The sequence below is a fragment of the Phalaenopsis equestris genome, unplaced genomic scaffold, assembly GCF_001263595.1.
Source record: "Phalaenopsis equestris unplaced genomic scaffold, ASM126359v1 Scaffold000223, whole genome shotgun sequence".
Taxonomy (NCBI): domain Eukaryota; kingdom Viridiplantae; phylum Streptophyta; class Magnoliopsida; order Asparagales; family Orchidaceae; genus Phalaenopsis; species Phalaenopsis equestris.
In genome coordinates this window covers 844,049-859,322 of record NW_018164665.1, presented here as the reverse complement: position 1 = coordinate 859,322, position 15,274 = coordinate 844,049, and the positions used below count along the sequence as shown (strand labels likewise).

Below are 15,274 nucleotides of genomic sequence, written 5' to 3'. Positions count from 1 at the left end.
GTCTGCTCTTACCCGAGAGCTTGTTGGGGGCCTGTTTTGTGTTTCTTTCTGCTCTTACTCGAGAGCTTGTTGGGGGCCTATTTTGTGTCTTTTTCTGCTCTTACCCGAGAGCTTGTTGGGGGCCTATTTTGTGTCTTTTGCTGGCTTTACCCGTGACCCCCTACTCTCTTTTCTGGGCCCTGTTTACTGCCTTAGCTGCGAGCCTCTTGATCCTTTGGGTTGTCTTGGCCGAGAGCCTTAGTTGCTGACCTCCTTTCGATTGATCCCGGGACCTATCTTTTTAGGTCTTTTCGTTACAAGTTTTGAGAGTTGATTTATTCTTCGTTCTTTTCGATGTTTTCGGTGGATCGGTCCCTCCTCTCTCACCCCATTTTTGTTCTTTTTTTCATTGCTTCTTGGTTCGATTTTTTTTATGCTTATATCCAATACATAAATATCCAAATATAGCCTTTTGCTATACGTGAAACCATCAAACAAGATCGCAAGTAGGTCAGTTTTGTTTTGGGGCTTAGGGCGGTGATAACAAAGGCACACCGGAGATAGAACAGAATGAGATAGAACAGAATGATATGAATGATATGTCATCCTATGACATCGGGATCCGATTCATGAACATATTATGATTCGATTCAGGAACCTGGTGAGCTGTAGGATGACAGTATCATTCATCGACATAAGACTAGCGATGGTTGACCCGAACCTTCATAGGTTGTTGGTGACCTTACGCCCGACAACGTGATCGACTCGTGGACTACTACACTTTTCAAAATTGATGAAAAATAAATTTGACAAGAACATATACACCTTTTCTAAACAAAAATATATTTTTCGCTACAAAAAAAATTGATATAACCCACTTTTGTATGCTTAAAATCTATGTGCATGCTAAAAATATAAATTTTATAAATTTTAAATACATATTTTAAATACATTTTAAAAATTGGTTGTTCACCTGTTGATTACCTGTTTGGGCTAAGGAATACCCTCTTGAGTTAGGTTCGATAGGACACCCTTCTAGTTGAGTGCAGACTTTATACATTCGGGTGACCGAGTAGCCTTCGACGACCCTCGAGTGCAAACATATATCTGAGCTTAACCCCGATCCGAGTGCTTGCGGTCCCCACTTTTCGGACATTTTCATAAGTTTTATTGAAATATTTGGACAAAGCACTTGTGGTCTTTTCTCCGTGATTTTCCCGAGGTTTTGAGGATTTTATTTGAATTATTACCCGTCGATTTTCTTGAGCTTTTCATCATGGATTATTCGCTGATTTTTCCCGAGTTTTTCACCGTGGGTCATTTACCGTTCTTTCCCGGGTTTTCTGGGTGACGTTTCTTTTCTTCCCTGCTCTCGTTTATATAATACATTTCAATCTGTTTTCTCAATTTTTGTTATTTGTACCTGTTGCATCAGCTACATCTAAGAAACAACGGATCTCCCAGGTATGCATGTTTGCTTTATGTTTACAACATGTTACTTTCTTGTAATCACTTTTCTGCTGTACCGTCTACTTTTTCTTTACACCGCATGTTGTTCTGTTCTCTTTATTGCATGCTCTACTGTTTGTCCTGTACTACATACTCTACTGCCATTCTATACACTGTACAACTTCAAACTGTTCTCCTAGAATGTTTAAAGAACTACAACCATAGGGCCGCTTGATTTGACATCATAACCTGACACCTTAAAAAACTTAAACTCGTCACGACAATCACGACAAGGAACTTGGGGAACTTGGAGCTAGCGCGGTGGGCAGCACGACCATCTTCAACAGCAGAACATGTCTTCCCCAGCTAAATCATTCATTCCTTAAAATTAAACAATAATCCATAGGATTCCGCTTGATTTGACATCATAACCTGACACCCTAAAAAACTTAAACTCGTAACGACAAGGAACTTGGAGCTAGCGCGGTGGGCAGCACAACCATCTTCAACAGCAGAACATGTCTTCCCCAGCTAAATCATTCATTCCTTAAAATTAAACAATAATCCATAGGATTCCGCTTGATTTGACATCATAACCTGACACCCTAAAAAACTTAAACTCGTAACGACAAGGAACTTGGAGCTAGCGCGGTGGGCAGCACAACCATCTTCAACAGCAGAACATGTCTTCCCCAGCTAAATCATTCATTCCTTAGAATTAAACAACAATCCATAAGATTTCGAGTTTGTTCACGTGGTGCGACATAAATCCTCAACTTTTCTTTTAAGTATTTGTACAACTCTACTGTGCAATCTAAGCCCTAACTCGTTTTAGGATTCTGAGGTTGTCGTCCGTCACGAACTAAATTCTCACATCTTCCAAGCTATTTGTGTGATCGTTTCATACAAGTGTAAGCTCTAAATAAATAAAATCGACAAGATAAAACACTTGAATAATTTCTCCTCTAAACTGAAGTCAAACCATATGATAGACTTGGAAATCACCGAGGTTCTCCTTCGGATCTGTGACATCTCCTGGTTCTTCTTCTTTTGGATTCTATAATAAATGTTCTAAACTTGAATCATTCATTTTTCACACCTCCTTGTTCGATTTCGTTGAAAAGTCCTATTCTTTTGACCTATTTGAAGATAATATTTTCTAATTTTTATCGAAAGTATTCTTAGGTAACTACGGTTGTCTAAGATGTAATTAACTATAAAGGTTTGCCCCTATACGAAGTTTTTTCCGAAACCAGCTTAAAATAAACCCTATTTAATTTTTCATATTAAATAAGAAAATTTGTCGGCAAATACAATGGTTTCACAGACCAAACGGACGTCATATATATCTTAGTTTATTTGATCGAGCCCCATCCTCAAGTATTGTGTTTATCCCTTAGGATAAATACATTATTTGAAATAGAACGCTCTTTCATTTAAACTGTGAAGATTATGAGGTCCGTTTGATTCATATTTTTCTTAAAACTTATATATATATGTAAATTAAAAGTCATTCTGAAGCGGGAAACGAAATTTCGATTCCGGTGACCGACAGTTTGTTACGGGCAACTCCCCCAACTTTTTAGTGCCGACGATTATTTATTACAATGATTGTTATAGGTACAAATGACCCATTCTAAAATTTCTCACTATTTTTGTACATCTTTATGGTTTTTATACTTGATTTAAAGTGTTTTTGGGGCATTATTATAATTAATAAAATAAGTGTTTTTTCTTGGAGATTATAACATTATTATACTTGATTTAAAGTGACTATGGATGCACATTTCATTCCATAGAAATTAGGGTTGTCACTTCCTCCCAAACCTTCCCCGATAATGCGAATGGTTGTAGAAATTAGAGTTGTTAAAATGGCTTGTTGTTCGCGAACAGCTCGTGTTAGGCTCATTAAGATGCTCGTGTTCGATTCGTTCGCTAAGTTAACGAGTCGAACGAACACTTTCAACTCATTATATAAACGAGCCGAGCACGAACAAAGATTTGTTCATTCACGTTCAACTCATTTTGATTCGAAATACTACTCATCGATTATGTATATATTGATGAATAGTATTTTTAAAAATTTTAATTAACTACATTGCTATAATGATTTATAATCAATTAAAATTATTAATTAAAAAAATAATAAAAATATATTAAATTATATTTAAATGATGTTTTAGTATAAATAATAAGATTTAAATTTTACTTCATTCCTTAATATCCTACAACAACGTCATTAAAGTTTTTAAATCGATTCTTTATTCGTGAATAGCTTGTGTTCGGCTCACTAAGCAAACAAGTCGAACACGAACATGCTTTTTGTGTTCGAAATATAAACGAGTCGAACACGAGCTTAGCCTCCAGTAGAAACCCTCCTGGTGCCGTGTTTAAGTACTTGTGCCGTCGGTATACATCAAATTTTGCTACCATGTCCTCTACATCTCTGCGCATTCCTACCCAATAAAGCTCCGCCGCCAGACTACTGTAGGTCTTCTGCACCCCTGATGTCCCCTGATCGCACTGCAATGAAACTCTTATAATAATTTTGGAATGTACGTTGACAACTTGGGTAGCAAAAATTGCCACTGGCGGAATAGAAACTGTCCCCTCAATGCATATCCTGGATGACTGTTCGGATCTCGTAATAACTCGGCTCTTATCTTCCCCGACTCGTCTTTCCTTTTGCTTTCCTGTCTTAAGGTTTCCCAATCTAGGACCAAGGGTACTGATAGAGTCATCAATTGAGGTTCATCCACCTTTCTCGTTAGTCGGCCAACTGCCTTGTTTTCTAGTTCTGACCGATACTGAATCTTGAAATCATATCCTAGTAGCTTGGATAACCATCTATGATGCTCCTCAGTTACCATTCGATGATCCAGAAGATACTTTAAGCTCCTCTGATCTATCATGACAAAAAAATGTTATCCCAATAGGTAGGGCTGTCACTTCTGAATGACCAAGATAATTGCCATTAATTCTTGTTCATATACTGACTTTAGCTTCGGTCTGGCCGTAAGAACCTGACTGAAGTAAGCAATCGGCTGTTGATCCTGCATGAGCACTGCTTCCAATCAGTACCTTAATGCATCCATCTCCACCACAAATGGCTTACTGAAATCCGGAAGTGCTAATACTGGTATGTTAGTCATGACCTTCTTCAAATGTTCAAAGGCCTGTGTTATTGCTCCCCCCATTTGGAATTGTCTTTCCTCAACTGCTCTGTTAACGACCATACTATCATGTTATATCCTCTCACGAACTGCCAATAGTAGGTTGTGAGTCCCAAGAATCCTCTCAACTCCTTCAAATTCCTTGGTAAGGGCCAATCAACCATAACTTCGATCTTAGATAGATCCACTGCTATCTCAGTTCTGGTCAGAGACTTAGGTTTACGAATCAATAGTTGGTCAGAGACTTAGGTTTGGTGGTAGGTATCGAGGTAGATTTTTGAAGGAGATAAAAATGTTGGAATTTAAAAATTTATGGTTTGGGCTAGAAATTGTGGTAGGAATACTTTGAGTATGATGATTTTTTTAAAGGCATATTAAGTTAGGGTTTTTTTTTTAAGAATTTTGGATCTGGGGTAAGATATAAATCCCTAAAAATTTAGGGTTAACTTGACTTTGATATCAGATGACATTGTTCTAGGACTCCTAGAGGATGTTTTGGAAGAAGATTTAGCAAGGAGGTAGTTGTGGAATGACAAGGAAATGATAATATGTGAGTTCGACAATGTTTGGACGGGGATAAGCATTGTCTGACATCTATCCCGGTTGAAAACAACAAATATAGCTCTAATGTACGGATGATGAGGAGATTCACCACTTGCTTCTGCACAAGCTACAGTTACACCACTTGCAAAAGAAAGATTATGCAATACTTCTTAAAATAAAAAAAACAAATATTACAATCTCCAACCAACATAATCACAATAGCTAGCTCCCAAAACAACAAGCATAGAACATATATAAAAGCTTTATAATGGACAATCACAATAGCTAGCTCCTAAAACAACAAGCATTAAACATATATAAAATCTCCATAATGGACGTTCACAATAGCTAGCTCTAACAACAACAGGCATAGAAAATATATAAAGGCTCTATGATGAAAAATAACCTAATTAGAAATAGAGATATCGAAAAAAAGATCATAAAAGAAAAGTAAAAAGAAAAAAAAATCATAAAAGAAAAGTAAAAAAAAAAGGCAAAAATCAGCTCTATGTTCCCTCTCGCAATCGTTGCCTGCACGCGATCCTGCAAAACCTTACTGTCGCGGGATCGATTGTGCTATCCACTTGGAATTTCACGATCCAGCGGGAAAGGTCTCGCATCATTTACGCCCAAATTTGTCTAAACCAAGAAGTGCTTCAAGTGTAATAATTTTGGGCACATTAAGTTTGATTGTTGAAATAGTAGGATGTTTCTTTCACTGAATAGGGAATAGTTGAAAAATTGAATAGTGGCGCAGAAAAAAAATGATGACGTTTGAAGGGAATATCAGCTTCCAGCCGAGGGAGAGAGGTTAGTCATTTAAGTTGAGTTCATGAGAGGAGAGACTTTAGTAAAATTGATATTGGTTGTCCTACAAGATAGTGAGTTCGAAGAGCCAATACTAGAAAAAGAGTAGCCCATGTTGATGAGAAATATTTACGTACGGAAACCGTACGCAGAGTTGCGTACATTTTAAGTCTTTTGGAGGGTACAACTAGGTTACACTTAGGTTACATGAAGAATTACAAGGGGGGTATAACCTAAGTGTAATATAGCTGTACCTTCCGCTCGGCTTAAAATGTACGCAACTCTGCGTACGCAAATATTACTCCATGTTGAGGGAGTTTTTGGATGTCTTGACTAAGACTTTACCTACCGGGTGATTGCCACTGAGACCGGTATATGTCATAGATTTCACTTTATGTTCGGTTCCTCTAAACATACTTAATTATCAGATACACCCACTGGGTATTAGAAAGTCGAGAAATAGCTTGCCTATTTAATTGTTTGAGGCCTGGTTTGTGAAAAATCTACGTGTAGTCCCATCTATGGGTGTGCTAAAAAAGAATGATTATTTATTCTATCAGGATAAATTTTGGAATGATGTGCGTGTTTCATAGTTGTCTGGGATGAGCGTGAGCGGAGATTTTGTAGTGGAGTTGACTCAAACTAGAAAATGTAGTAATTTTGTGAGCGGAGATTTTGTAGTGGAATTGACTCAAACTAGAAAGGTAGTGATTTTGTTATGATGATGTCAGATCGATTCCAGATGCTTTCCGAGAAGAAGATGAAGCTCCTCCTAACCGTGAAGAATGACACTGAAGTTCCTAATCCGGACATTCCACAATCCGAGACCTCAGAATCTGGAGATCTAGGAACCGCTATACCGCAAAACTAGTAAACAGCTCGATCGCTAGAAGCTCAAAACCGAGCAGATTCCGTCCCGTTGCCCAATTCAATGAAATTTTTTGCCTTTTATGGCTTATTTCAGACGACCCAAATCATATGATTCCGCAGTTCCACTGGATTCTGCAATCCTGGATCGCGGAATTCCTGAATGGGGAGCTCCCGCATCACACTAGGAGCCTTAATAGCAGCGGAGTTTAAGCTGAGATTTGGGTCTCCTTTTCTACACCCAAAAAGATACACATTGGTGAAACTCTTGTCCTCAGCTCAAATGCGGTAAGCTTGAAAAAGGGGGAATGAGGACCTTCAACTAAGCATGCTTCTGGCTCTGGTCAAAGAATAGATATGACAAAGCAGATGGAATTGTGATTTTTCTGCTTTGGATGACCCTTTTTACAATTTGGTTGTAATTTTGGTCTTAGAAACATGGCATTTATGATTTCCACAAAATAAGGGTACTGAATAAACATTTCTAACTTTATTTACAGTTTTTCAGCAAAGAGTTGAGTGTATTTTGATTCTCTAGCCCAGGTTAACCGGATCATAAATATGATTATCAGACATTACCTACAATCTGTTTATTTTGTGTTGCTTGGGATACGTTTGAAACATTTTATTTAATGCAAACGTTAAACATTCGATTTTGTGTTGTTTGGGATACTTTTGAAAGATTTTATCTAATGCCAACATTAAACATCCGCAAGTTTTTCTCCAAATCATCCTAGTCATTACGAATGACAGGTTATTAATGGTCATGCGAACTATATCATTATTATTTAGTTAATGTTTGAAATGATCTTCAAGAACGATAAAGATAAATATTTTTGTAATTATCTGAAGTAGCGGTAGCACGGTATTGAAATTTGTATTGTTGCTGAAATTATTATTCTAAACATTCTAAACAAGGAAGAGAGAGAAATAGGTTTCCATGCTCAACTCCATCCATATTGTCCAGTAGTTAATGTGGACGTCAATATTGAAAAAGTCATTTGATCATGCGTCTACTGGTATCTTATATTTTGATTTAGAAGTTTTAATTTCCATTTCTATTCCTCGAAAGCCATTGTCTCTATATCTTGAGGATTGAAGTTTGAAAATGATGAAAGTTTGATGGAGTAATTGTTTTTTGAGAGAGATGATGTTTATGTTTTTATAAACTTTTATAAATCAGAAAGGAAAAAGTTATATGAATTCGTTGTCAATAAATTTTAGCTTGTTCATTGAACTATGGCATATTTTATTCGAAATATTGAGTGGAGGAAGCAGTAAGCTGATACAATGCAGTTGATACATTTCTTCATTTTTCGTGGTAATAGCTAAACTGTTATTGTTCCTGCTGTGCAAGAAGAGATTTCAAAGTGTGACTTAAATATCCAAAGCTGTGAGAGAAGCATCCATCTTCTGCGTGATATACATGTGCTAAAAATAAATGGAAGATTTGCACTCATGCCATTCAATTCCTATCTATTTACACTTCTAACACCTAAACTTCAATTTTTACATACATACCTTCTTGTCTATGCATGAAAATGTATACTTCACTTTTTTATAAGTTTAGATAGTGGAAATTTGTATGTGATATGAAAGATTTGGGTGGTATAAATGTAAAAAGTAAATTTTAGGTGTTAGATATGTAAATACATAGGAATTGGGTGGTATGTATATAAATGCCCCAAAATAAATTAGCAAAATCAATGATATTCTCTTTTCGCTGTGTTAAAGATTCTAGTGTGGGTCTTGGTGTTTAGGATGTGATTATGATTCCTTGAATCAAACTTTGTTAAAAATAACTAGGTACAGGACTATTTGTCTTTGTTTATCTTTCTTGAACTCTAGCTATTTCTGCTACATTTTCGTCATTCATAACTATTTTTCTGGTTTTATTATTATAATTGTTCTATGGGATTGTGATTGCTTCCGTTGGATGCTTTTTTTAGGACTGCAGGGTGTAGTTCCTATTTTTGGCTTTCTGTGGCTGTTTAAAATTCCTAATTTTTGAATTAGATTGATTTATGAACTTGAAGGTTTCTGTGTGCTAATTATACCTACCAATTTAGAGACGAGGAGTTTGTAAATAAATATTTTGGGACAGAGAATCTTATAACTGTTATTGAGTAAATTTTTGTTTTTTCAAGTTTCAATTTTATGTAACTTCAAGCATGCTTTATGATAAGTTTTACTGATTTAGTCATTTATGATGTGCGAATTTTAAATTCCTATGTGTGAATTCTATGTATCTTTGGACGTCTTAACTCTAGGTTGTTCCTCATCAAATTGGTTTCAGAGCACATGATTACAAAATGTAGGCTATTAATTGGGTCAATACGAACGTAAGATAATTAAATTATTATAGTAAGTTGTGATTTTAGACAAAGAGATTGCAGTTATTATGAGGTTCAAGGTTATATTTCTAAATTCGATGCGTGGTATGATCTTAGAAAAATCTTATACTGATCTATACTTTAGAAGATTTTATTGATGAATGTAATATGCGGTTCTCAAAGCCTTAAATATGCCAAATCAAAACTAATGGGCCATGCTTACTCATTTTGGCGTAGTACTGACATTAGGCCATTATGGACTGATATAATACCAACAAACTTTTAAAAATCAACTCGAAGTGTGTTTGAGGCTGCTTGTGCTCATCCAGATAAGCCGCTTATCTGGAAATGCGGGCCGCAGGGTTCGATCCTTTTTGTGCTTTTAGTGTAAAAAATCAACTACGTTTTTGGATAAGCTGCTCAATCTGAGCCTAAATCAACTACATGATCAATCTAAGGATTCTAAGCAAGATAAATATAATGTGTTTGAGTAATAGGTCTTTTAGTCCAGCATTATTTTCCTTTTAATTATGTTATAAGATTATTTGTTTGACCAAAGTCTACAGTGAGAAATCTGCAATGAACTATACTATAATTGATCAAGAACATTACATAAAGTTTTATAAATAACTTTTGAATATTAAGGAACATTACAGCTTCTCTCCTATTAGGAGTGTCTCATCTATGTCAATTCCTAAAACAAACTTAGTAACATATTTGCTAGACCCTATAAAAATACACCAATGCAACGATTAAATATGATTTTATCGAAGAAACTATAGCTCATGAATATTTTGTTGCACATATTTTAATTGAGGAAAATAATTTATAGTTACAGTATGAAGATGTCGAATTTAAATCTGCACATATATTAGACTGTATTTATGCACCTAAAGTTATGCTTGATCAAGAAACATAAGTTGAATCTGTAACAAAATTGAACATAGGATCAAATTTGAATTTCTTATAGGAATTAGTCTATTTCCACATATGAAGATGAACCTATCATATTTGATGTGTTTGATGAATCAAATGCAAATTTGGATGATTTTTTTTTATTGAAATTAATTCTATGTGTTGTATGATCATATTGTTTTTGACTTTGCGTTTTGTTTATAGTTTTGTGGCATGCAAATTCAAATGAATGTTATAAGGAGAGCTCAGTGGTATCTATGTTTCATGGAGTTTGTTAATTAAAAAATGTCCTAAAAGAAAATCTTATATATAATCAATTTTAAAGGTGCATAATATATTACAGTTAATTTTTTAGCCATTTAGTTTTTTCTTAAATAGGTTGATGCCCATGTAGGAATATCTTAATTGTGTAGTTTTTTTGCTGGTATATTCATTATCATTTTGTTTTTTTAGGATTTAGTTTTATGTCATTATTATTTACCATCAATACATATGTTAACAATATAATATTTCATTATTTGCCTCATATTATTTAGACAAATTTGCATGTTTGCATGAGGATTTTTATAGGAAATTGGCTTTTATTATAATAAATATGAGCTTTTTGCCAATTTGAATGAGAGGTATATGGAGTTTGGACCCTAATGATAAAGTCATAAATCATAATACGTTTAAATTCAAAATTTCTATCAGGACTATGTAACAAATCAATTGTAAGAAAGGTAATGCCATTTAAAAGTTTACAGCCCTTTGGAACTTGCACATATAAAAGAGATTTTGGTATTTTGTCATTTTCAATGCATTTAATTTTATTTTGTTTCAAGAGTTTTTAAGATTCATCTTTTCCACCCTTTTGGTGAATCCACAGGACCACATCCAATCCCTTGCCAGATATTTTTCTACAGTTTGTTGATGATGCTATTTTGAATGATGAGATTGTGCCCATTGCTAATGGTTTTGGCGGATTCCAAAAATATATTGATTGCGGATGAGACATCTTCTTATGATGTCTCTTGAATTATTTATTTGTTGGAAAATAGCTGAAATCTATATGAACACAAAGTGAGGAAGAATAATATAAAACAATAAAAAAGGAACGAATATATTCATGATAGGGTTGGTCTTGCTCATGTGAAAGACAAAATTAGAGAGAGTCATCTTAGATGGTTTGGTCACATTAAATGTCGGCCATCTAATGATCCGATTAGAATAGTAGTTGTTTTAGATTCGACTTGTGTTAATAAAGGCAGACGTAAACCTACGAAGACTTGGGCTTGTTGTATAAAAAATAATCTTAATTTATTAGAATTAAATGAAAATATGACACTAAATAGGATGCAATGGAGAAAAAGGATTCATGTAGCCGACCCCACTTAGTTGGATAAAGGTTTTGTTGTTGTTGTAATAAAAAAGAGAACGAGCAGACCAAACAATAAATTTTAACCGGTTCACCCAATTGATGGATGACTACTTCTTATTGATGCTACATATTTTACTATGACTGCTTGTGGAGTGTTACAATCATAATTTATCTTGTCCTAAATAAGACATTGCTTTCTCTTTATAAAGAAAAAGAAATGGGCAATTGAAAAATGCAACATAATTTAACATTATTTCGCAAGAAGCCCAAAATCTCTCTTGATTTTTCTGATTTGCATCAAAAGCTTAATTTGTCCAAGGTGGTTTGATGAAAATCTGCATGCTTTTCTTCTCTCATTGAAAGCATCACAAGCAACATATTTTAGCTTAGGATTTGAGTGGTGCGTATGTAAATCTTCCTTTTAATTTTAGAAACAAGTGAAATATATTTTTTTCATGTATAGGTAAGACGACATACAACGAAAACAAAGCCTTAATCCGACTACGACTAAGTGTGGTCGGCTACATGAATCATTTTTCTCCATTGAGTTCTATTTAGTGTCATATTTTCATTTAAATCTAATAAATAAAGATCATTTTTTATACAATAAGCCCAAGTCTTCTTAGGTCTACTTCTGTCTTTCTTAACGTGTAAGTCGAATCTAAAACATCATAATTCGAATCTAAAACATATGTTCTCCTAATCAGATCATCAGATGATCGGCGTTTAATGTGACCAATACCAAACAATCTAAGACGAGTCTCTCTAATTTTGTCCTTCATTGGAGCTACACCAACCATATCACGACTATATTCATTTCACATTTTGTCTTGAAGTGTAAAACCACTCATCCGCCTAATCATTCTCATTTCGGCAACACTTGACTTAGTATTATGCTCCTCTTTTAAAGGCCAACATTCCGCACCATAGAGTATTGCAGATCTCATTACCATCTTATAAAATTTTCCTTTCAGTTAAGCGGTACTTTTCTATTACACAAAAAGCCTGAAGCATTCCTCCACTCCAACCAACCAACTTGAATTCTACTAATAACATCCCCATCTATCTCACCATCGCATTGAACAATAGACCCCATATATCTAAATCGTTCACACCTTTTAATAATTTGATCACCCAAAGTTACACTTCTGTCATTAGGGCTACTATTACTAAAATTACATTCCATGTATTCAGTTTTAGTTCTACTCAAATGAAAGCCTTTAGACTCCAATGTAGACGTCCATAATTCAAGTTTTCCCTGGGCTTTATCTCTTGGCTTATATACGAGAAGGATATCATCAGCAAAAAACATACACCAAGGTACATCCTCCTTTAAATGTCCAGTAAGACCATCTATAACTAAAGCAAAAAGATATGGGTTTAAAGTCGATCCCTGATGTAATCCATCAGAAATAGGAAAATATTTAATCAATCCTCCTTCTGTTCGAACACAAGTAACAACTCTAGTATACATATGTTTAATGACTTAATATAAGTCATCAATACATTTCTTCTCAAGAACTCTCCAAAGGATATCTTTTCAAGCTTATCCTAGGCTTTTTCTGAATTAATAAAAATCAAATGTAGGTCCTCATTATATTTGAACTTCTCCATCAAACTTCTCAATAAATGTATAGCTTCCATAGTAGACCTGCCCGACATAAATCCAAATTGATTATGAGAAATCTTTGTAATACGTCTTAGCCTATGTTCAATTACCCTCTCCCATAATTTTAAAGTATGACACATCAACGTAATTCCTCTATAATTTGCACACTCTTGTGCATCCCCTTTATTCTTAAAAATGGGGACCAAAATACTCTTCTTCCACCTCTCAGACATCTTTTTAGTTTTTAAAATAGTATTAAAGGGTTTAGTAAGCCAAGAAACTCCCAAATCTCCTAAATATTTCTACACTTCAATTGAGATATCATCAGGTCTTATAGACTTTCCACCCTTGATTTTTTTTTGAAGTCTCCTAAACTTTTTTTTTTAACTAATGCGATGGTAAAAATGAAACGTTTTATTATTATTAACAATATATGTCAAAATTGTAGTTAATGTGCTAGATATGTAAATACATAGAAATTTTTATATATTTACATATCAACACTTATACTTCAATGTTTACATACACATCACCTTAACCATCCACGGAAAGTTGCATTTCATTTTTTGAAGTTAAAATGGTGTTTTTTATTTCATGTGACATGAAAGATCTGAATAGTAGAACTATTAAAAAAAAAAAAAAGTTTAGGTGCTAGATATGTAAATACATAAAAATTTGGTGGCATGTATGTAAGTTTCCCCCAAGTTAAAATAGTGGTATGTCTGATGTGATTTGAAAAATATAGTAGGTATAAATGTAAAAATTTTAGGTGTTAACATATATAAATACATTTGAATTGGGCTGTATGTATGTAAATACCCCTTCTTTCTTTTTTTTTCATGCAGCGGAATGATTTTGGGGAATAATAAAATACTGATAATACATCTTCCATGATTCTCAACAGCTCTGCAAATTTTTTATCCCACCATTGTTTGTCTCTGTAAAAATCTGCGAACTCATCAACTTACAAACTTCTGCCAATTTCAGGCTCAAATCTCTTCATCAGACATGCCCGAAGGAGATGGATGCTTATGCAGGGTGCTTGTACTACCACACCAACGAGTTCGAATTCTGTCGCAAAGAGCAGGAAGCCTTTGAGATGGCTTGCCCATTGTCCGAGTAAGCCTCTTCCAATCAATAATTATATTTACATTAATAACCTGTGAAGTATTTGAATCTTCAAACCGCTGACTGCCTCTAAAGCTTATATTTCAATTACTTTTTATATCTGTATGATTCTTGTGAATTTACTGCTATCTGTGGATATTTTTGTTATGGTGCATTTACACGAATACCACTTATATATTTACATTTCTATAACACTTGAATCCTTAATATCACATCAAAAATATCACAATCACTCGCGTTTAAAAGTCTAATACCACTTCTCTTACATAGGTTCTAGTGTAATGAATGTAAATGTCAAATTTTAAGTGTTAGATATGTAAATAAACAGGAATTGAGCGGTGTGTATGTAAATCTTTTGAGATGGCTTGCCCATTATCTTGAGTAAGTTTGTTCCAATGGATTATTATATACTACATTAATAACCAGAGAAGTACTTGAATGAATCTTCAAGCTCTTGACTACTACTGAGCTTATATTTCAAATACACTTTACATTTCTATGATTCTTATGAATTTATTGATTAGAAGAACTTCATTTACTCAGCTGTGAATATTTATGTTATGGGGCATTTACATACATCACACATATTTTTTTATATATTTACATATCTAACACAATGTTATCAGAGCGCAAAGCGCAATAAATAAGATGCACCAGATTTTATTTTTGCTTCAATGCATAAAGTGTAGAGCGAAGTGGTGCTTTTATTAATCAGAATGTTAATAAGTTATATAAAAGTATTAATATATAAATAGACACATTAATAATTATAAAATATAAAATATGATTTAAAAGTTCATATAAAATACTAAAAAAAAAAAATGTAGTATTTAACTTAAAAGGTAAATATTGGGGTTGAACTTGTAAATTAAACATTTAAACATTTAGAGTAATTTCTAATAATTTGTTGTAATAATTAAAAATCTAAGAATTAAAAAAAATTGTAAATTAATTTTAATGTTTCACAACGTTTTAAGCAAAGTGGGTGTCACGTGTTTCATGTAGCACTTTTAAAAACATGCTATCTCAGATATGAGCGATTATTGCGTGCGGAGAGCGCACGCAGAGCTGCATGCGCTATCCGATCACAGCCGCAATGTGCGGCTGTGTT

The 15,274-nt window shown here is 34.2% G+C and overlaps 1 protein-coding gene across 1 annotated transcript in view; it reads left to right on the top strand.

Annotated features, from left to right (window-relative positions):
* LOC110023193 (NADH dehydrogenase [ubiquinone] 1 alpha subcomplex subunit 8-A-like) overlaps nucleotides 1–14,254 on the top strand; it is a 19,270-nt gene extending 5,016 nt beyond the window's left edge. The window contains exon 3 of the mRNA XM_020722475.1: nucleotides 14,023–14,254. Within this exon, the coding sequence (XP_020578134.1) occupies nucleotides 14,023–14,158 (136 nt within the window). The 3' untranslated portion in view covers nucleotides 14,159–14,254. The remainder of the gene's footprint in view (nucleotides 1–14,022) is intronic.
* The last annotated feature ends 1,020 nt before the right edge of the window (nucleotides 14,255–15,274 follow it).